This window comes from Protopterus annectens, chromosome 1.part0 (genome assembly GCF_019279795.1).
Source record: "Protopterus annectens isolate FY-2018-M chromosome 1.part0, PAN1.0, whole genome shotgun sequence".
Classification (NCBI taxonomy): Eukaryota; Metazoa; Chordata; order Ceratodontiformes; family Protopteridae; genus Protopterus; species Protopterus annectens.
The window spans coordinates 1,256,717,129-1,256,741,505 of record NC_056725.1 but is presented as its reverse complement, the minus strand read 5'-3'; the positions used below and the strand labels follow the sequence as shown (position 1 = coordinate 1,256,741,505).

The following is a 24,377-nucleotide window of genomic DNA, read 5'->3' as shown; positions in this document are numbered from 1 at the left end:
ATCTGAATCAGGGAAGACCTTTTGTTATGCCCCCTCCGGTAGCCACCTTGACGACGGATGCCTCCCAGACGGGGTGGGGGGGGGCATTGTCTGGGCAGGTCAGTTCAGGGTTCTTGGCTTCCAAACGAAACCTTTCTCCATATCAATGTGTTGGAAATGAGGGCTGTACTTCTGTCCCTACAAGCCCTCCACAACTTTCTCCCTCAAGGCATTATCGCTATCCACACAGACAACATGTCGGTGGTTTGGTATCTAAACAAACAAGGAGGGACCAGATCTTATCCCCTTTGCAGAGAGGCCATGAGAGTGTGGGAATGGGCAGTGGCTACCAACCGCTTCCTGGTAGCGACCCACATTCCAGGAAAATCCAATGTATTGGCAGACAGACTGAGCAGGACTATTCTTTCTCCTCACGAGTGGTCCCTGAACGAAGCTGTAGCAGCTCAGATTTTCAAAAGATGGGGGATTCCGTGCTGCGACCTGTTTGCAACACCACAAAACACGAAGTGCAAGAGGTTCTTTTCCTTGACTCCGTCAAGGGAAGCAGCTACGGATGCACTAGTCCAACCTTGGCCAACAGGACTGCTTTACGCTTTCCCTCCGGTTCCACTCCTTCCCAAAGTCATCCAGAAAGCTTCCCAATTGGGGTCCACAATGATTCTAATTGCTCCACTGGCCTCGCCAGGTATGGTTCCCCTACCTACTAAAATATGCTCTGGAAGGTCCCTGGTTTTTGGATCTAACTCCGGATCTTCTGATTCATCAGTCGGGACAACAGCACCAGTCCCTTCACACTTTGAAATTAGCAGCTTGGCTCCTCCACTTCCGACCTTAGTCAGAAATCACACCTTGGACCCTGAAGTTATTCACATTTTATCTTCAGCCCACAAACCCACCACTAAGAAATTGTATCACAGTAAGTGGAAGAGGTTTGCTATCTGGGCTCAACTCAGAGGCTTAGACCCTATTACTGCCCCGATACCAGAGGTCTTGAAATTTTTAACATCCTTGTTTAATCAAGGATCTTCAGTCTCTACTATTAAGGTCCAACTAGCAGCTATCTCCAAATTTCACGAATCCATAGACCCACCTCTGATGAGTAGCAGATTATGTAAAACCTTCATGAAAGGGGCTGTGCTTTTAAGACCCCCAGTTTTTCATCCTGCGCCTCCGTGGGATCTTGATTTGGTACTTAGTGCCTTAACATCTCCTCCCTTTGAGCCGGCTGCTACATGTGAGTTGAAATATCTGTCTTGGAAAACTGCCTTCTTAATTGCAATTACCTCTGCAAGAAGAGTTTCAGAACTTCAAGCCCTATCTATCAAACCACCGTACTTGATTTTTCACAAGGATAGAGTATCACTTAGGCCTAACCCATCCTTTGTTCCAAAAGTTTGTTCTAATCTCTGTCTCCAACAATCTCTAGAACTACCAGTTTTCTTTCCAAAATTTTCAAACAAAGCGGAATACACCTTGCATAAGTTGGATGTTCACAGGCAATTGCGCTTCTATCTAGACAGGACTCAACAGATTCGAAAGACAGACCAATTGTTTGTGTCCTTTTCAGATAATAAACTGGGTAAAACCATCACTAAAGTGACTATTGCCAAATGGATTAGAGATTGCATAACTCAGGCTTATTCCTCTTCAAATAAGCAACTTACAACATCTGTCAAAGCTCACTCTACTAGAGCTATGGCTACCTCTATTGCATTTCATTCCAAGCTCGCTATTTCTGAGATTTGTGCTGCGGCTACTTGGTCCAACCCGCATACTTTCATTTCCCACTATAAATTGGATGTGGCATCTAAAGGGCGAGCATCATTTGGTTCCACGGTACTCAGGAGTGTTTTCCGGTGAGCCACCCAGGATTCAGGTGCTAGGGACGCTGTCCCATCAGTCATAATGTAGGCGAGATAGGATCACATAACATCTTTTAGTTATGTACTCACCATAACTTCAGATGTTTGGGATCCATCTCGCCTACATTCCTAATACCCACCCTCCTTCCCCCTGCCTTGGAGATCAGAAGAGATTGAACGGTTTTGAGTTCTACTGTTTTTATCTTGTTTCATCTGACAATGTTATATAAGCAGTGCATGCATGTGTGCATGTATGCGGACAAACTAGATCTGGGAGACTGGTAGTGGTGCATCCTGGGATATAGTAAGCTCAGCCAATAAGAGACTTCGCTCTTTGGCATAAGCGTGCCGAGTCGGAGCCGAGGGATCGGCTCCGAACCCATCAGTCAGAATGTAGGCGAGATGGATCCCAAACATCTGAAGTTATGGTGAGTACATAACTAAAAGTTATGGAGTGCCTGCAAAGTGAGGATTCAGTTTAGACAATCTGACTCAGAAAGCACCACAGCAGGTAGAGCACTTGACATCCAAATTAAGGAGAAACCAGTGGAACGGGAAGCAACTGGTCAGTTGCCATATGAAGATATTTTGGAGCTTTCCATGGGAAACCACTATAAATGTTCAGTTGAAGCTAGACAGCAAGGGAAGGAACAGGAAACTGTGGCAACTCTAATAGTGGGCGACTTCAACTACTCCACCATTAACTGGGAAAACTACTCGTGTACCAACTCCTTAGCTCAACGCTTTCTGGAATTCATAAACTCGAATGCCCTGGATCAACTTATCCACACCCCCACCAGGGGCAACAATATCCTAGACCTAGTCATTACCAACATGAGTGACCGGTGTTCCACACCTGAAGTCAACTCCTCGTTGGTCTGATCCGACCATAAGCTAATCACCCTTAATATCCACATCCCGCCCCCACACCTCATTAAGGAAACCACGGTAAAAAATTTCTCCAAAGCCAAATTCATTCTTCTTAAGACAGAAATGGTGAACTTCATAACACGCATGCAGATGGACAATACAGTTACAACTGCTGAATCCTACACAAATGCACTGTATAAGCACTTACACAAGTGCATGGATCGTGCTATCCCAAACAGAACCAAGACGCTATCCTCCAAAAAAGGAAGCCAATCTGTTGGTCCCCTGCCATAAACAAACTGTACAACAGGAGGAAGAAACTGGTGCAAAAGAGAGTAAAATCCCATGAGTGGAGGAGCTCCCTGGTCAGCCTTAGTAAGAAGCTGAGATCCCTTATAAGATCCTCCAAAGCTAGCTATGAACACAAAATCGCCACTAATTCTAAGGACATCCACAAAGCATTCTGTAGCTATGTCAAGAATCTCGATGGCAACACCCAGATCTGCTCTGAGTTACAGCACAAAGGCACGAAAATCACAGAACCAACTGATATTGCTAACATCCTAGCAGATAGGTTCAGTGCTAACTTTACCTCTCCCTCACCCCCTAAAGGGCCCATATCTATACAGGAAGAATGCAGAGTCCCTGTAATCACAACTACGCAGGTAAAAGCTGCACTCTGTAAAGCCAAAAACACAGCATCCATGGAACCGGACAACATCCCAGGCTGCGTTTTACATGAACTTCAGAATGATCTGGCTCCACACTTAAGCACCATGTTCAATAATAGTCTTGCATCAGGCTTTGTGCCCACTGAATGGCACACAGCAACAGTTATCCCACTCCACAAAGGGGGAGCCACCACCGATCCCAGGAACTATCACCCTATTAGCCTGACGAGCCTGGTCTGCAAGGCCATGGAATGTATCATCATGGAACACATAAAGACATTGGTAACCTCCAAACTCTGGATCCCACCCAGTTCGGGTTTGTGAAAGGCAGATCATGCCTCCTGAACCTGATCGACTTCTTTGAGGCAGTCACCAAAGCCGTAGATCAGGGTAAGGTGGTTCACACAGCCTGTCTTAACCTCGCCAAGGCTTTCGACACCATCCCCCATTCTGGAATTATAGCTAAACTCACTAAATTAGGTATAAATCCTTACGTCACAAGATGGGTTGCCAACTGGCTCACTGACAGAACCCACACTGTAAAAGTTGCAGACTCCAAATCTGACCTCAAATCAGTGACAAGTGGAGTACAAGAAGGTTCAGTCCTGGGACCTCTCCTATTTGGTATCTACTTCTCTGAAGTACAGGCTAACACAAAAGGCTTCTGGCTAATGAAGTTCGCAGATGACTGCAAACTAGGAGCCATAGTCAAGTCCCCAAATGATGTAGACATCCTACAGAAGGGCCTCGCTGAGACAGATGCCTGGTGTCAGAGCCATGGCCTCAAGCACACTGCCAAAAAGTGCAGTGTCATCCCCTTTGGTAAAAACTCTGTACCCATGAACTACCACATAGCAACATACTTGACACCGAATGTGTGATGAGAAACCTTGGGACCCAGGTGGACAGTAATTTCTCCTTTGATAGTCACATCGCCACATAGTCAGGAAGTCCTTCTACGTGGCACATCTCATCATAAAAGGGTTCTCATCCAGGAAAAAAAGAGGTCTTTGTTCCCCTCTACTCGACACTCATTAAACCCATTATAGAGTACAACGCCCCTTTTAGAATGTACCTCACAAGACATCTGCAGCAGCTGGAAAGGCCACAGAAGTACCTCACAAAGAGGATTACTGGCCTCAAACAAATGCCCTACACTGACCGTCTCAAAAAAACTCCAGCTTTACTCCGTAGTATATTGCCTACTCTGAGGTGATCTCTGCCTGACATATAAAGCTATGTCAAACCCAGAGCTGTTGGACATGCTACACCTAAAGAAATCCCAATCCCTCCGAGCTACACGGTTTAGGGACCTAAACATTGTCACCACAATAAACAGGACATGCTGGAGGGGATTGACTCCTGTCCCAGAGACTTCCCGTACTCTGGAACAGGCTACCCATCTATGTCAAGCAAAGTTCTTCATTAGCACTCTTCAAGAAAAATCTTGATGAGTGGATGGGAAATAGGAAATACACCCCGGGGATCACTTCTGTGTCTCTGCTCGACAGTGGCACAGGAAAATAACTTTCTTGCGTGGCGTAAGCCAGGGAACCTTGTTGGCTAGGCTTACGTAGGCCCTTGGGCCAATAGCCTAGTACCTACCTATGACCCTATGTAGTCAATGATGAGGAGTGATAGGCTAGTGAGTTCTCATATGACAGATCAGTGGATGACACAGGATGAAATTGAAGAGAATGTGCCACAGGAAGATGCTATAGAACTGTCTATAGAATGCCCGCAGAAAATGGAGAACAACAAATGTGCTCTCAGTTTAGAAGAAAATGAGCTAAAGTTGCTTTATTTAATAGAGATAGATGACATATTAAGATCAATGAAAGAAATAGACTGCAGAAGGTCAATAAAATACAAAAAGTTAGAAGTTTGATAAAACAAATGAAAACAGTAATTAGGACTGTCCATATAGATCTATGTGATATAACAGAAGTAAACAGGATATATTACTGTGCAGCTAAATTAATAACTGATAAAATTCTACCACAAAAACACAGGGTAGTGAGGGAAAGGAAAGGGAGAAACCAAATGCCATCATGGAAGTATCGCATAGAGAAAACTATAAAGCAATAAAGACAAGAAGTGTCACTGTTAGAAGAGTATAGAAGAGAGAACAGATCAACAAAAATACTCAGAAAGACAGACGTGATAAAAGCAATGGCCAGTATTATAACTGATGAGGATTTATCATGCACTGTCGCAAATAATAAACTAAAAATGTCAGCACAGGCAGAAAAACTTAGAAGATACACATATAAATATAAAGGAAAAGTACAAAATAAGCAATTTATTGATGAACTGAAAATGTTTTATAGAGAATTGGGAAACGAGGTAAAAGGAATTGAAAGACCACCAAAAAAAGAAGAAACAGATATGTTTTGGGGAAGTATTTATGAAGATCTTGTGGAACATAACAAAGATGCTAAATGGATAGAAGAATTAAAAGAAGGAATAATTCAAAGGTACAGGATATGAAATGGGATGAAGTAACAGCCAGAGAGATTGAAACAAAGTTGAGAAAAGCCTTAATTGGAAACCCCCATGCTCAGATGCAGTACCTAACTTCTGCTTAAAAGTATCATCTTTGCATGAAGATTTAGCCATAAGTAAGAACTGTTTATATACGCACCGCAGACACCAACCTGGCTAACAGGAAAAACAATGCTCCTACTTAAGACTGAATCTGCAAGCAACAGTAAAAATTATAGACCAATAACTTGCCTTCCGACGACATATAAACTATACACTGGAATTGATGCTGACAGAGTTTATAGTCATTTAGAAGAAAACTCAATTATGGCAATAGAACTAAAGGGCAATAAAAGAAAGTCATATTGAACAAGGGATCATTTGTTGTTCATAGTAGAGAACTGTAAAAATGGAAGACTTTAAGTATGGCATGGATTGACTACAAAAAAACATTTGACAGTATCCCACATTCATGGAAAAAAAGAGTGGTTAAAAATGTGTAAAATACACCCTACATTGATAAACTACATCACACCATAAAAAAGTGCAAACCACTTTGCAGTTTAGCCATGATAACGGACAAATTATTATTCCAGGGATAAAAGTCCAAAGGGGAATATTACAGGGTAACTCTCTGCCAGTGTTGCTCATAGGTTCATAGATTCATAAGATGATACTAGGCTATTGGCCTGAAGGCTCTTATAAGCCTAGCCAAGAATTTCGCCCATGTTCCCTCAGTCAGCACCTGCTCCCCTGTCCAGTAGGGATACAGGTGGGATCCCTGGGTGTATTTTCTGTTTCCCATCCAGTCATCCAGGTTCCTCTTAAAGAGGTGTAGAGAGGTACTCTGCTTGACATGGAGAGGGAGTCTTTTCCACAGATGGGGGAGTCTTTGGGACACACATCTATCCTGCAAACAAGTTCTATCCTGCAAACAAGTTCTACTAATGTCACAGACCAGGTTAAGGCTTTGCATGCGGGTTGCAATGGTGGAGTTTGACTTATGGATATGCAGCAACTCCATCAAGGCTCGGTCTGAGATGGCCTTGTATGCCAGACACAGGTCACCTCTGAGCAGTCTGTACAAGACTGAGTAGAGGGACAGGGCTTTTAGCCTATCTGTATAGGATAGGTGTTTGAAACCCTGAATTTTCCTGGTTAGGAACCTCTGTGGTCTCTCCACCTGCTGCATGTGCTTGGCAAGGTATACGCCGAAGGAGGCATTGTACTCGATTATGGGTCTGATAAGGGAGGAGTACAGGGATATTATGACCTCCTTGCTATTTTGCCTTACCCTTAACCCATTAAGCTGTTTGTTTAACAGATTAGGTCAAGGCTATAATTTGACTCCCAAAATGCAATAGTGTGTAAAGACTTCTCATCTTCTCTTTGTCAGTGATTTAAAACTGTATAGCTTATCAGGTGAGGAACTGAAAGCACAACTGCAAGTAGTGAAAACTTTTTCAGATGATATAACAATATCATTTGGTCTTGATAAATGTGCAAAAGCAATCTTTAAAGCAGGAAAGCTGCAGCACCAAGAAAACACAAGTTTGGGACAAGAATGTGATATAAAAGAGTTTGAGCAAGAGAGTGTTTATAAATATCTGGGAATTGATGAAGGATCAACTATAAAACATGAACAAATGTGAATGAAACTTAGTAAAGAATATTTTAGAAGATTTAAATTAATCCTGGAAACAGAGTTGACATCAAGGAACAAAATTCAAGCTGTAAACCAATTTGCTCTTCCTGTCCTAGCTTACAGTTTTGTTGGATAGATTAGACAGGAAAACAAGAAGGATGCTTCATGTTCATCAAATGATTTATAAAAATCACTGCATGCCAAAATTAAAAATTCCCCATTCCAAATGAGGTATGGCCCTACTTGAAACAGATCTGCAATTGTGGAACTGGATACGTGTCTGCTGACCTCAAAAGAGCCAAATATAGTGAAAGTTTTGAAACATGAGGGGAATAAATCTAAGATGACAGCCCTTCTTAGTCTAGCAGAAGCATATCGGTGTCAAGCAGGAATGGAAATAGAAACAGAAGTAGATAAAAATCAGGCAGCAACTGAATGTGACAAAAATGAAAGAATATAAAGTGAAGGATCAGATGAGAAGGCAAGAAGTGTGAAAATGAATAAATATAGTTGCAAGTATAGAAAACTACTGGAAGAACCTCATGTCGATCAGGACTGAACGTAAGAATGGTTAAGGAGAGGCAAATTCAAACCAAAAGATAAAAGGTTAATATTGGCAGCCCAAGATAGTGGGCTGCATACACATAGGTTTACAAAGTCCATTGAACATGTGGGAGAAACAGATAAATGTAGGTTTTGTAAAACAGAATTGGAAACCGTCACACCCCTTGTTACTGGATGTGATTGATATACTAATGGCAGAAGGACTGTATACTGAAAGGCATAATAACGTGGCAAAACTGTTGCACTGGGGATTGTGCAAACATTATAATATTGAAGTAGCTGAAAAGCAATGGAAACATGAGCCACAAAGCATAGCAGAAAATGATGGTCTAAATCACATGGCAATCGCCCATTACCAACAGTTCAAAAGATAGATGCGAGAAAACCAGATGTAGTGGTCCATGAAACGAAGACAAAAGTAGCACTGATCATTGAAATCACTACACTCAGTGACTACAGTGTCTTGTCTACAGAGAGACACAAAGTCATAAAATATTAGAATTTGCAGGCAGAAATGAGAGCAATGTGAACGAAAGATACCAGACAGTCCCAATATTAGTAGGAGCAACAGGTCTTATAAAAACGACTCTGCAATTGTATTTAGATAGGTAAGCAATGCATGTAACTTGGTACAAATTGCAGGAGTTATTACTGGGCACATTGCGGATGCTGAGAAGAGCACTTCTGACTAACATCAAAGATTGAAATAATACTAATTTCATAAACTTTAATCATACTTTGACTTAGGAATGGGGTCCATTTCCATCATGGTATTAGAAACCCAAAAGATTTGGAGAAATTAAAGAGAGAGATCCTGTAGGGTATGAATACTGCAATAGCAAAGAGAAGGACATTTACTATTATGATAATATTTAACGCAACTTGTACTTTCACAATTAAGTACTGTAAAATTAAGGATACAAATTCAGTAGTGAAATGAATCTAATTTTAATAAAACACCTATGTTCTTTTAGAACATGTACTGAGAACTTAACTTCTGATGAAAGAAGCTGGACTACAGATAAACATCATATCCTGAAAGCATGTCAACTTCAACTTAGTATATACTAAGTACATACCATTAAAAAGGGCTGATTTCTTTCTTTCATGTAAGGGATGGTAGGTTCACAGCATGTCCTGTAATGTAGAAGTATAGGTCTAAAAAAGTAATGATATTTAAAAGGACATTCATAAATAAACTTGCGTGATAGGAAAGTTAAACAAACACACACACGCACCCACACACGCATGTACGTACGCACGCACACACACACACACACACACACACACACACACACACACACACACACAAAAAGAAAGACTGGTTGGATCTTTTATACAAATGTTTTGAATTATCTGTAGTACATTCTCCAGTTTGAAAGTTTGTTGACATTTGCATGTGTATTTATGTTTTATTCTGTATTACACATATCCAGTAGTCTATGAGAAACATAGCGGCATGTGCTAAATTGATTTTTTTTAATAAAATGTAACAGTAAAAAGCATGCTTAGTTAATGTATTCATACAGGGATTATGATGCTAATTTGCATATCAGTATTTTTGACTCCACTGAACGGTCAGTGGTTATATTTGTTAGGTTAAGGTTAGAACAAGTTGTCAGATTTTAGTTTGGCATAGTTAGTGATGTACATACCAGCTGAGTGGAAAAGTTGACATTGAAGTAATGCTTCCCAGCACCAACTGGGAGATACAGATCACCAGAGTGGTCACCGATGAATGATGATGTGCAATTTTGTTCCTCTCACTAGCTTGTTTGGGCGAGGCTTCATTGTGTAAGTGAATTATTTTGATTTATACCTGCACTTTTTTGCCATGTTACTAACTTGAGCACATTGTGATACTTTCCTTAAATATTAACCAGAAACTTTGCTTGTGAGAAAACTAACTCCAAGAGGCTGCCTTCTTCTATGGAACAGTAACAGAGTTTGAGCAGTAGCATTACCAGAAATATTAATCCCCTTGCACAAAAATAAGCCAACAATAAGAAACTACTTTTCACTTATTTAACTACAGTCTTAAGCAGTTTTACAAAATGAGAAGACTAGATTTTTTGGGATTTTCTGTAAACAAGAGCTGCATTTAAAATATTTTAAATATACAATTTTAAATATACACAGTCAGGTGGTGTGGGCTATGAATTAGCAGCGATGAAGCTTTTTTAGAAATAGTCCACTAAAGTCCTTGATGGTAATGATATGTAGAGTGGAAAGTTATGGTTTAACAGAATTAACAGTCATATTCACCAAACAAACAATCATTACTAGTGTGCACGATTCTTAACTTTTTCACATCCATTGCTTATCTATCTTTTCAGTTAAAAATGTTAGAATGTGAACTTTTTCATACTTGAATATAGAACATATGTCCGTAGTGTGGTCACATGCTGACCCTTCTGGAACTTGAGGCATTTAAATGCAGAACAAAATGACATTTGTTTATAGTAAGTGTTGGCACAATTTATGTTAACACGATTTTGACCCAGAATATCCAGGTAGTATGAAAGCATGTTTGTGTTAGTGTAAGGAAGACACATGACTACTGCAAAACAACATACCAGTACTTTAACCAGGCATTATACAAACTATTCTTCTCTACAATAAAATGGCATTCTGCAAGTGTTATGCAATGCTTTACTTCTCTGTCTGGATTTGGAGCATGCTTCTGCAACAAGTAATAGCACTGGTATTCATGTAACTGTAGTCATATATGTAATAAGTGGTCTTTTAGTGTGCAGTGCTTGGGACTAACATTTGGGTACAGCATTTACAGCATGTTTTATCAGTACCATAAAACATAGCTAAGAATGACAACAACCGTAAGAATTCACCTTTTTAATTTATGCAGAATGTAAAAATGTTTTAATGATTTAATTAGCAGAATTAAATATTGGTTCATTTCAATGGTTCATTCAAAACAAGAGAACTGTCGCAATGTGTGCACCTGACTACATATTCAGAAGCACTGCATGAAAAGGTTTGTGTAACAGAATGTGTTTGAAGTACAGTTTTCATTTCATTTAAATATCTTGGGATGATGAGGATGATGATGATGATGACCTCATCAGTTGTTTGTACTCATTTCAGCTGCTGAAACATTCCAGTGGCTGCTTGAATGATGGCCTCTCCTGCCACTCTTCATTTGTTTTTTAAGTATCCTTTGTTAACCTGGTTAGTCCCACTAGGCTAGTGGCCTCTATTCATTGGAGACCTGAGGTGATATTTATACTATTAATGGAGTTCCGTACCGGATCGGTCAAGGCCTGGGTTAACAACGACCAGCACCAGTACTGTTAGCAAACAGGGTGCTGGTGTAAATTGGGCTACTGTTGGCCGAAGGAGGAGAAGAGGCGGAAGACATGGCCGAAGGCAGGAAGAGAGGAGAAAGGCTAGGACTGTGGTAGTGAGGGTCGGAACTTTGAATGTTGGCAGTATGACTGGTATAGGGAGAGAGCTAGCTGATATGATGGACAGAAGGAAGGTTGGTATACTGTGTGTGCAAGAGACCAGATAGAAGGGGAGTAAGGCTAGGTGTATCGGAGGTGGGTTCAAATTGTTTTACCATGGTGTGGATGGCAGGAGAAATGGTGTAGGAGTTATTCTGAAGGAACAGTATTCTAAGAGTGTTTTGGAGGTGAAACGATTGTCATATAGAGTGATGTTTATGAAGCTGGAAATTGATGGTGTAATGATGAATGTTGTTAGTGCATATGCTCCACAAGTTGGGTGTGCAGTGGATGAGAAAGAAAAATTTTGGAGTGAATTGGATGAAGTGGTGATGACTGTACCCAGAGAGTGGTGATTGGAGCAGATTTCAGTGGGCATGTTGGTGAAGGGAACAGAGGGAATGAAGAAGTGATGGGTAGGTATGGTGTTAAAGGAATGCAGAAGGTCAGATGGTAGTGGATTTTGCGAAAAGGATGGACATGGCTGTGGTGAATACGTATTTTAACAAGAGGGAGGAGCATAGGGTGACATACAAGAGTGGAGGAAGATGCACACAGGTGGATTATATCTTATGTAGGAGGGCCAGTTTGAAGGAAATTGGAGACTGTAAAGTGATGACCGGGGAAAGTGTAGTTAGTTAGCATAGGATGGTGGTTTGTAGGATGACTGTGATCAAGAAGAGGAGGAGGAGTGTGAGGGCAGCACCAAGGATCAAATGGTGGAAATTTAAAAAGGGTAATTGTGAGGTGGAGTTCAGGGCTGAGTTAAGACAGGCAGTGTGTGGCAGTGAAGAGTTACCAAATAGCTGGGTAACTACAGCCGAGCTAGTAAGGGAAGGGGGCTAGAAAGGTGCTTGGTATGACATCTGGACAGATGAAGGATGACAAGGAGACATGGTGGTGGAATAAGGAAGTACAGGAGAGTATACAGAGAAAGAGGTTGGCAAAGAAGAAGTGGGTTTGTCAGAGAGATGAAGAAAGTAGACAGGAGTATAAGGAGATGAGGTGCATGGCAAAGAGAGAGGTGGTGAAGGCTAAGGATAAGGCATATGAAGGGTTGCATGAAAGGTTGGACACTAAGGAGGGAGAAAAGGACCTATACTGATTGCCTAGACAGAGGGACCGAGCTAGGAAAGATGTGCAACAGGTAAAGGTGATAAAGGATAATGAGGGAAACATACTCACAAGCGAGGAGAGTGTGTTGAGGAGATGGAAAGAGTACTTTGAGGGGTTGATGAATGAAGAGAATGAGAGGGAGAGAAGGTTGGATTATGTAGGGATAGTGAATCATGACGTACAATGAATTAGCAAGGAGGAAGTAAGGATAGCTATGAAGAGGATGAGGAATGGAAAGGCTGTTGGCCCAGATGACATACCTGTGGAAGCATGGAGATGTTTAGGTGAAATGGCAGCGGAGTTTTTAACCAGATTGTTTAATGAAATCTTGGAAAGTGAGAGGATGCCTGAGGAATGGAAGAAAAGTGTTTTGGTACCGATTTTTAAGAATAAGGGTGATGTGCAGAGCTGTAGTAACTACAGAGGGATTAAATTGATCAGTCACAGCATGAAGTTATGGGAAAGAGTAGTGGAAGCTAGGTTAAGAAGGGATGTGTAGATTAGTGATCGGCAGTATGGTTTCATGCTGGGAAAGAGCACTACAGATGAGATGTTTGCTCTGAGAGTATTGATGGAGAAGTACAAAGAATGTCAGAATGAGTTGCATTGAGTTTTTGTAGACTTAGAGAAAGCATATGACAGGGTGCCTAAAGAGGAGTTGTGGCATTGTATGAGGAAGTCAGGAGTGTCAGAGAAGTATGTAAGAGTGGTACAGGATATGTACGAGGGTAGTGTGACAGCAGTAAGGTCTGCTGTGGGAGTGACAGATGCGTTTAAGGTGGAGGTGGGGTTACATCAAGGATCAGCTCTGAGCCCTTTCTTATTTGCAATGGTGATGGACAGGTTTACAGACGAGATCAGACAGGAGTCCCCGTGGACAATGATTGCAGATGACATTGTGATCTGTAGTGAGAGTAGGGAACAGGTGAGGAGACCCTGGAGAGATGGAGATATGCTCTAGAGAGAAGAGGAATGAAGGTCAGCAGGACTAAGACAGAATATATGTGTGTGAATGAGTGGGAGGATAGAGGAATGGTGCGGATGCAAGGAGTAGAGGTGGCGAAGGTGGATGAGTTTAAATACTTGGGATCAACAGTTCAGAGTAATGGTGAGTGTGGAAGAGAGGTGAAGAAGAGAGTACAGGCAGGATGGAGTGGGTGGAGAAGAGTGTCAGGAGTGATTTGTGACAGATGAGTACCTGTAAGAGTGAAAGGGAAGGTCTACAACAGGGTAGCGAGACCAGATATGTTATATGGGTTAGAGACAGTGGCATTGACAAAAAGACAGGAGTTTGAGCTGGATATGGCAGAGTTAAAGATGTTAAGATTTGCACTGGGTGTGACAAGGGTGGACAGGATTAGGAATAAGTATATTAGAGGGTCAGCCCAGGATGGAAGGTTTGGAGACAAAGCCAGAGAGGCAAGATTACGTCGGTTTGGACATGTGCTGAGGAGGGATGCAGAGTATATTGGGGAAAAAGATGCTAAGGATGAAGCTGCCAGGTAACGGGAATAGAGGAAGGCCTAAGATAAGGTTTATGGATGTGGTGAGAGAGGACATGCAGGTGGTTGGTGTGACAGAGCAAGATGCAGAGGACAGGAAGAAATGGAAACAGGTGATCCGCTGTGGCGACCCCTAACAGGAACAGCCGAAAGAAGATGATGAATGGAAAGTTGTCCAGAGCATCCCAGTTGTGGGGAGAGCATAAGTCCCATTGGTCAGGAGGGGGCTGATGACTAACAAACAACATGGGCAAAAAAATAAGAAACAGTATGGAGAATATGAGAGTACGTTTCTATCCTTGAGATCTGTGAACCAAAAATGAGTGGTTGCTGCAAAGTAGGAAACTCCATTCTGCCAAGCTGCGACAACCTTTGTACACAATACATTGCATGGCTTATTGTGGGTTTGCGGTCAGAATACACAAATATATAATTTTGAATGACATTTACTGCACTTCAGTTCACATAGTGACATTCAGCCTAAGCAGATATGATAGAATATACTTCAAGGTGTCATGGCATTTCCCTCTAGTTGCTTCCTGTCGTGAAATCTGTCATTATCCATGGGATAGAGCCAAGGTCCTTAAGTACTTGTCCTCTTCTGTTCTAGGAATGAAGTATATAGCCTATTTGTAGGCAGCATTTAGGCTCCAGAAGTCACAAAACTTAGATCTTCTGAGGGTTTCTGTACAATTGCTAAAGCAGACGACCTTTAACTTTTGAAGTGTTTTGTGACTCCTTTCTGGAGAAACCTTTCCAGATGTTCATCGTGTTTCACTGTTGCAGTCATGACTGTAGGGTTCTCCCCTGCCAGCAGGCAGCCCTCGGTCGGCCAGAATCCCAAAGTCTGGGTCCGGCGTCAGCTGTTCAACCATGCTCCCTGACGTCAGAGCTCCAGGAGTACAAAGCTGACAGCCGACGCCATATTCTCCAGTCTTTCTTGCCATGCGGTGATAGCAGTTCGCAAGTGCCGGTCGGCTGACTCCTGACAAATTTTTCTTTTATACTTCGGTCCGAAGACTTTCTTCTCCACTCAAAGCTAAGTACCCTGTTGGGGAAACTTTTTTCTTGCTCCACTCTGATGTCAGAAAAAGTTAATAATTGCATTTCTTGTGGGAAGCAAATACCTCTTAAGGATTTTCATTCTTACTGTATTCCTTGCTTAGGCCCTGACCACGACGTAGCTAGTTGTCAGTTTTGTGCTAGATTCAATCAACGTACAATTAAGCGAAGGTACGATTTTCCTTTTCATTACTTCGGTAGACGCTTTAACTACAAAATGTCATCGGATACGGTCCCGGCTACTGGAGTTCACAAATGTCACAAGGATAAAGATAGGCCTCCGAGGTCCAATTCTGATGATAGCACACAAGCGGAGCCAGCTTCAGGTTCGGCCGTCGTCAGTGAGACGCTTTTGCAGCCCCTGTCGTCGGCCATTTCAGAACCAACGGCCAAAACGGACTCTCATGAGGAGCCAACCAGGCCTTTAAATATTTCTGTTGCAGGACCTTCGGACAATGCTCCTTCGGATGGGTCCGGAGCCACTGTGCAGGTACCGGCTTCCGAAGGGGTTTTCAGGCCTACTCAGCTACTAGTAAAGGCAAAGCCAAAGACTCTTTCTAAATCAAAGACTTCAACACAGGCCTCTTCTGAACCGGCTCCCAAGTCACAGAAACAGTTACTCAAGATGGCGGAGGATTTACTTACTATGATTAGGGGTTCACATCCCCCTCCAGACAAAAGGCCAAGGCAGGATGTTTATTATGATTCCTCTGATCAGGCTTCTGTTTCCTCAGTTTCTTCTTCTGATCAGGAATATTCTTTCCCTCCTTATGAGGATTCTGATGCTGAAGAATCCATTCCTTCAGCTTCTCCCCCTGAGGATTTCTCTTTTGGGGAAACTTTGCATGAAATGAGGGAACATTTCCACTGGGAAGGACAGGAGTATTCGGAATCCAAGAAAAGACTGAGGGATTTTCTTCTTCTTCCCCAACATAGACCCCTGGCTATTTCTCCTGTTTTGGATATTGTGGATGATGCCTTTTCGGAGGCTAACTTAACCCCTGACTCTCTTCCTCCTGCTCCTGTTAAGCCTGATAGATATTACAGGGTTCCTGATTCCCATCAGTTTTTATACAAGAACCCTTCTCCTGACCCTGAAACCATTTCTCAGGGTCCTAAGGGAGTTAAGGCCACTTCTGCCAAAAATCCCATTCCTACTGAAAAGGATTCTCGATCCTTAGAAAGATGGAGCAAAAAGGTGTACACTTCTGCTACTTTGTCCATTAGGGCTTTAAACTGTCAGTTTCATATGCTTAAATACCAGCAATTTCTATTGTCTGTCTTAAAACAAAAGCTTACTTCCATTTCTGCCTGTGCAGATGATAAGGAATTACATGACTTATTGCATGCCACTGAACAGGTTGGGAAGCATGGTTTACACTGTGGATTTGATGCCTTGGAGGCTTCTTGTAGGGCTGCGGCCTCTGGCACAGTCATTAAAAGGCATGCATGGCTAAAGGAACAAAATTTACCTGAACAAGTAAAGGCTAAATTATTGGATGCTCCTGTTCAGCATAATGTTTTGTTTGGATCAAAAGCTGAAGAGGTGATTAAAAAGATGGAGGATAAGGCGAAATCCATGCAAACAGTTAAATATTTCTTACAAGTACAGCCACCTAGATTTAGCAGGAATTGGCCTTCAAAAATTGGTCCTTTCCCACTTCAGACAGGACACAGAGGGGTAGCTATAGACGCTCCAGCGGGAGGCCTCAAACACAAGCTGCTTATAGACCAAGACAGTGGACTGCTTCCACCCCTAGGGGAGGAGAGGACAGGTCACAATCTCAAAGGAAACAAACTCAATGACTCCCTCTGTTGGGCTACAGGAACTTCTTGCCTGGAAGCACCTCTCGGAGGAAAACTCTCTCTTTTTTATCAAAATTGTACTCAAATAACCCAAGACAAGTGGGTTTTGGATGTGGTTTTAAGAGGTTACAAATTCCATTTTCATACCTTGCCAAGGCCAAGCGGTTGGCCAGACCTTCCAAAACATCAATGGACGGAGGCCTTAAACCAGGTGGAAGCTCTTTTGGCTATGAATGCCATAGAACTAGTTCCTCTTTCAGAGATGGGAAAAGGTTTTTACTCCAGGCTCTTTCTAGTCCCAAGGAAGCAAAAGTCATGGAGACCCATTCTGGATCTGTCGGTCTTGAACACCTTTCTAGAGATTCCAAAATTCAAGATGCTTACTCTACAGCAACTACTTCCAATGCTGTCCAAAGATGCATGGATGGTAACTTTGGATTTAAAGGAGGCATATTTACACATTCCCATCAGGCAAGATTGCAGAAAATACCTCAGGTTCAAGGCCTGATCGAGGCACTTTCAATTCTCTGCGCTGCCCTTTGGATTGTCTACTGCACCCAGGGTCTTCACCAAATGCTTGGCTCCAGTGGTAGCTTACTGCAGACTCAAGGGAATTCAAATTTACCCTTATCTGGACGATTGTCTAATTCAGGCAGACAGCAAGGATGTCTTACTCCAGCATCTAGAATTTGTACAGAACCTCCTTAAGTTCCTGGGATTCTCTGTAAACATAAAAATGTCAAATTTGACACCATCACAACAGATAACTTTTCTGGGTGCACTTCTAAACACCTCAACCCAGATGGCATTTCTGACATCCGAAAAACAGTTACAGCTGGCTTCAACTTTCAGAACCTTGGCAACTCTAACTCGACTATCTGCAAGGAAATTCCTGCAGGCTTTGGGTTACATGGCCTCCTGCATCCTTCTCGTACCATATGCAAGACTACACATGAGGAAAATACAGTGGTACCTAAAAAGTGTATGGTCTCAGCATTGCCACAGTTTAGACATACTGATCTCCGTCCTTCCTTGCCTTCAAAAGGAATTTCTTTGGTGGTCCAGGGCATGTGCTCTAAACAAAGGGAAACCCTTCCGTCTGCCTCCTGCCACTCAGATTCTAACCACGGATGCCTTGGATTATGCTTGGGGAGCCCATTTTCAGGGCAATTGTTTGCAGGGCCTTTGGACAAAGGATCAGAAGCACCTGCATATCAATTTAAAGAAAATGTTAGCCGTTCAGAAAGCTCTATTGGCCTTCAGGAATCTTTTACAACCAGGACAACTGCTAATACGGACAGGCAACACCACAGTTATGTGGTACATAAACAAGCAAGGGGGATCTCATTCCTTCCCCCTTTGCAGACTAGCCATGGATCTATGGAACACAGCTCTAGATTGCAATCTGGATCTTCAAGCTCAGTTTCTGCCAGGGAAACAAAACTTCCTGGCAGACAGTCTGAGCAGAAACCTTTCGGATCCACACGAGTGGATGCTGGACACCAAAATATTCAGGATGATAACAGCAGTCTGGGGATGTCCTCACATAGACCTCTTTGCATCCCATCTCAATCATCAACTACAGAATTTTTGCACCAGGACTTTCCACAAAGAAGCTTGGAAAGTGGACGCCCTGTCATTCAGTTGGAGGAACCTCTCAGGATATGCCTTTCCGTCTCTTCCTCTTCTTCCACGGGTTTTATTGAAGATAAAACAGAACAAGCCCAAGATGATAATCTTGCTGGCTCCAAATTGGCCTCGGCAGTTTTGGTATCCAACTCTAAAAAAACCTATGCCTGGAGCCCCCTTGGGTTTTACCTCAGTCTCCGAACCTTCTGTCCCAACATCAGGGTCAGGTTCTACACTCTCATGTCAGAACCCTCAGCCTGGTGGCCTGGTTAATCCAGGGCCTTTGATTTCTTCTTTACTGCCCAAGCAGGTTATGGATGTCATTTTAGAAGCCAGACGTCCTAGCACTAGAAAATCTTATGCAGGAAAATGGAAACGATTTTGTTCCTGGATGCAGGCTCAGGATTCTGATCCTCTTCTTCCTAACATTACTTTAATATTACTTTACTTGACAGATCTCTTACATAAGGGTGTCTCTTTCTCTTCCATTAAGATACATACCTCTGCTATTTCTGCTAATTACAATTCAGACCCTCCCATCTTTTCCCACCAGCTCATGAGACAGTTTCTCAGAGGAGCTAAGAACGTAAGACCTCCTAGATCTCCTCCCATTCCTGCTTGGGATCTCAACTATGTTTTGGAAAAACTAACCTTGCCTCCTTTTGAGCCTGCTGCCTCTTCTGACATCAAGTTTTTATCTTGGAAGACAGCTATCCTGTTAGCCTTAACCTCTGCCAGGAGAGTTTCAGAGTTACAAGCTCTTATGGCTGTGGAACCTTATATTATTTTTCATCAAGACAGGGTATCTTTGAGGACTAATCCTACCTTCATGCCTAAAGTGGTTTCCAAAGTGGCTTTAAATCAAACTATCCACTTGCCAACCTTTTTCCCCACTCCTCAAAATAAAGGGGAAAGGATCTTACATCACTTGGATGTACACAGACAACTACGTTTTTACCTGAACAGAACTAAGGACATCAGAAAATCAGAACAATTGTTTGTTTCTTATGCTTTAAGTTCCCAAGGTAAAGCTATTTCAAAACAGACCATTTCTAAATGGATTGCTCATGGAGTCAGATTTTGTTATTCTCACCATGGAAAGCAAATCCCAGGGAGTATACGGACTCATTCCACCAGAGCTGCTGCCACTTCTGCGGCCTTCCTCAGGGGAGTTCCTTCCAAGGACATTTTGGAAGCTGCAACTTGGAGTTCAGTGCATACTTTTTCCAAGCACTACAATCTACCTCTCTACTCTAAGTCTAGGGCAGGCTTTGCCTCTGCAGTCTTGCAGGGCCTTTTAGCCGCCCCTTCCTCTTTATGACCACCTCCCTTTATTTCAGCTTTGGGATTCTACCCTACAGTCATGACTGCAACAGTGAAACACGATCAACATAGTACAGTTGTGTACACCTACCATAAATGTAGATGTTCGAGTGTCTTCACTGTTGCAGTCTGGGTTTCCCTCCCTCCTGTCCCCTCTTATTTTTACTTTTGTGTATTTCCTTTTTTCACCATTCTTCTGAGGTGTATTTGCAAGGGTTATGGGACCTTCTTCATTTTGGGACTCCTGACATCTGGGGTAAGAAAAACTGGAGAAGATGGCGTCGGCTGTCAGCTTTGTACTCCTGGCGCTGTGACGTCAGGGAGCATGGTTGAACAGCCGACGCTGGACCCAGACTTTGGGATTCTGGCCGACCGAGGGTTGCCTGCCGGCAGGGGAGAACCCTACAGTCATGACTGCAACAGTGAAGACACTCGAACATCTACATTTATGGTAGGTGTACACAACTGTACTTTCTTGTGCCACCCATTCCTTGGCCGCTGGTCACTTATTGAATGTCATGCTAAGTTGCATATTTATTTTCAGGCATGGTACAATTCTTGTCTTCCTCTAATATCTTAAGCTTAGCTGTTGCTTGTTTTTGAACTGACATGTGGTCGTCTGGATTCTGTCCTAGGTTTTCTTATTTTTGGCATCCATTTACTCCCTGTAGGAAGAGCTTAAACTTCTATTTTATTTTCTTATGCTGTTGTCATATATATTATTTTAAATAATTAGTGATACTCCTTGCTTTGCTTTTGACACAACTGCTTCAGGAACTTGACTGGTCAAGTTTGGCATTGGTACTACATGAGGCCCTACCATTTTAATAACAGTATTTATGTAATAGAAAACAACAGGGTAATACATCAACCCTTTCTTGTTAAGATAATAAAGATTTTTGGTGGAGTTCAAAATACTACTGTTCATTTTCCTGTTCTATTGGGATAGGGTCATTAACATGCTGAATAGGTTCATTTAATCCATTTAGTAATTTACAGAACTAGAAAGCAGTGGATGTTCAAATATTTTTTTTTCCATTTTGGTGGGCCTTCCATGTATTGTTATATTAAGTCAAATATTCTTCCTGACTTTATGCTAGACATTAGTTCAAAATATATATTACCTGTACTTTGTAGTAAATAAGTAGTCCCAGCCTGTTCTTTCCTCATTTGCAAGTTTTCAAACCATTTACTTAAGAGATTGAGTAAAGACATTTGATTAACCTTTCATGTTGAGATTGATGGTGCTTTCAAGAATCTGATGAGGAATACCTGGTGAGATAAGATTTTGTAATATTTCGCTTCTGCACACCCTGTGATCAAGTATATTATCAGGAAAAGAGTTTTTTTTTTTTGTTTTTGTTTTCTTCCCCGACTTGAGTTCTCCACAGGTATTAGTGTCTTGTTAGATGTTAACTGAATCCAGGAAACTATTTCATTGACCCACATGAATGGCAGTTATGGCACCTCTCCTACTTATGTCACTGCATGAATTTTACATAATTCTGACAAGTTGCCCTTTGTGTGTGGCCCTGGTCCTCTTCTCAAATGTCTGGGTGGAGGCCTTTCTGCTGCTTCGTATTGAGAGGATGACATGGTGGTCTGAGGTCACATTGACCATCCATGTACTTTTCTGCCATTTGCTGCACCACTTCCTGTTCCAGGATGACGCACTATGACTCAGCATTGCGCTTGGAATGGTAATACACAGATAAACTATTCCTCCACTCTAGGATATTACCTTTGCTGTTTTCCCAGGTTTAAACCAGTTTCATCACAGCTATGCAGTTTGGTGTATACTTTGCAGTGCCTATTTACCTAATCCAGTTGGATCTTGCATATCCTTACTCTGTTATCTTTTACAACATAGATGGTTAACACTGCCATTTTCACACATTTATATGCATCTTCCTAGACTGGAGACATGTCTTTTTTTTTTTTTTTTGAAATAGGTAAGGAGCTAAGTAAATCACATGTTAATCCACAGGCCAATGTCAGCCTTAGGCCACCTGTTTAAAAATGGTCATGTTGGCTTCTGTTTACCTGGACTTCATTTTTTAACATCATTATGGATGTCATTGAAGCAAACTTGTTTACATTATTTGTATTTCAGTGAAAATATTACATTATTTTGCATTACACTCAAGTTTGATTAACAACATTCATCATATACCTGTTTTGCTAGTTCATAGGTTCATAGGTAGTTACTAGGCTATTGGCCCTAGGGCCTATATAAGCCTAGCTAAAGGTACCCTGGCTTTCGCCACCCAAGAAAATTATTTTCCTGTGCCACTGTCGAGCAGAGCCACAGAAGTGATCTCCGGGGTGAATTTCCTATCTCCCATCCAATCATCAAGATTTTTCTTGAAGAGTGCTAATGAGGAGCTCTGTTTGATATAGATAGTTTGTTCCAGAGTATGGGAAGTCTCTGGGACAGGAATCTATCCCTCCAGCATGTTCTGTTTATTGTGATGACAAGATTTAGATCCCTAGAGCGTGTTGCTCGTAGGGATTGGGATTTCTTTAAGTGGAGCATGTCTAAAAGCTCTGGGTTTGACATAGCTTTGTGTGTTAGGCAGAGATCGCCTCTGAATAGGCAATATGTGACAGAGTAAAGCTGCAGTTTTTTGAGATGGTCTGCGTAGGACATCTGTTTGCAGCTAGTAATCCTCTTTGTGAGGTATTTCTGTGGCCTTTCTAGTTGTTGTAGATGTCTTGTGAGGTACATACCAAAAGGGGCATTATACTCTATAATGGGTCTAATGAGTGATGAGTAGAGAGGAACAATGACCTCTTTTTTCCTGGATGAGAAACCTTTTGTGATGAGGTGTGCCATGTAGAAGGATTTCCCGACTACTGAGGCGATGTGATTATCAAAGGAGAGACTACTGTCCACCTGTGTCCCACTCTTATCACACTTTCGGTGTTAAGTAGACTACCACCTATGTGGTAGTTCATGGGTACAGAGCTTTTCCCAAAAGGGATGACAGTGCACTTTTTGGCATTGAGCTTGAAGTCATGGCTTTGACACCAGGCATCCATCTCAGCGAGGCCCTTTTGTAGGATGCCCACATCTTTTGGAGTTGTGATTACGGCTCCTAATTTGCAGTCATCTGTGAACTTCGTTAGCCAGACCTTCTGTGTTGGCCTGTACTTCAGAGAAGTAGATACCAAACAGGAGAGGACCCAGGACTGAACCCTGTGGTACTCCACTTGTCACTGGTCTGAACTTGGATTTGGAGTCTGCTACTTTCACAGTGTGGGTTCTGTCAGTGAGCCAGTTGGCAACCCATCTTGTGACATAGGGATTTATACCTAGTTTAGTGAGTTTTTCTATAATTCCAGAGTGGGGGATGGTGTTGAAAGCCTTGGCGAGATCTAGATAGGCTGTGTGACCCACATTACCTTCATCTACGGCTTGGTGACTGCTTCAAAGAAGTCTATCAGGTTTAGGAGACATGATCTGCCTTTTACAAACCCAAACTGGGTGGGGTCCTGAGTTTGGAGATTACCAATGTCATTGTTTATAAGTTCCATGATGATACGTTCCATAGCCTTGCAGACCAGGCTTGTTAGGCTAATGGGGTGGTAGTTTCCGGGGTCTGTGGTGGCTCCACCTTTGTGGAATGGGATAACTGTCGCTGTGCGCCATTCAGTGGGCACATAGCCTGAGGTGAGGCTATGATTGAACATGGTACTTAGGTGGGGTGCCAGTTCATTCTGTAGTTCATGTAGAACACAGCCTGGGATGTTTGTCAGGTCCCATGGATGCTGTGTTCTTGGCTGGATAGTGTGTTTTTTACCTGTGCAGCCATGATTACAGGAACTTTGCATTCTTCTGCTATAGAGATGGGCCCTTTAGGGGATGACAGGAGGGGGTAAAGTTAGCACTGAACCTATCTGCCAGGATGTTGGCAATATCAGTTGGTTCTGTATATTTAGTGCCATTGTGCTGTAACTCAGAGCAGATTTGAGTGTTGCCATTGAGATTCTTGACATAGCTATAGAATGCTTTGTGGTTGTCTTTAGAGTCAGTGGTGATTTTGTTTTCATAATTAGCTTTGGAGGATTTTATGAGGGATCTCAGATTCTTACTGAGGCTGACCAGGCAGTTTCTGCAATCAAGGGATTTTACTCTTTTTTTTTTTCCAACAGTTTCTTTCTTCTGTTGTAGAGTTTGTTTATGGCAGGGGACCACCAGATTGGCTTCCTTTTTTGGAGGATAGCATCTTGGTTCTGTTAGGGATTGCACAATCCATGCACTCGTTTAAGTGCTTATAAAGTGCATTTGTGTAGGATTCAGCAGTCATACATCTATTGGCTGTTAGCATGGGTGTCGTGAAGTTTGCCACTTCTGTCTTAAGAAGAGTGAATTTAGC

General features: G+C 42.3%; 1 protein-coding gene across 18 annotated transcripts in view; it reads left to right on the top strand.

Annotated features, from left to right (window-relative positions):
• The window catches only part of SNAP91 (synaptosome associated protein 91), a 2,005,574-nt gene that overhangs the window by 1,895,788 nt on the left and 85,409 nt on the right, over positions 1 to 24,377 (top strand). For 17 of the 18 annotated variants that reach the window (XM_044066094.1, XM_044066049.1, XM_044066072.1 and 14 more), the window contains one exon: positions 9,867 to 9,890. The exons of the other annotated variant lie outside the window; for it this stretch is intronic. In XM_044066094.1, the coding sequence (XP_043922029.1) occupies positions 9,867 to 9,890 (24 nt within the window). The remainder of the gene's footprint in view (positions 1 to 9,866; positions 9,891 to 24,377) is intronic. 18 annotated transcript variants of the gene reach the window in all.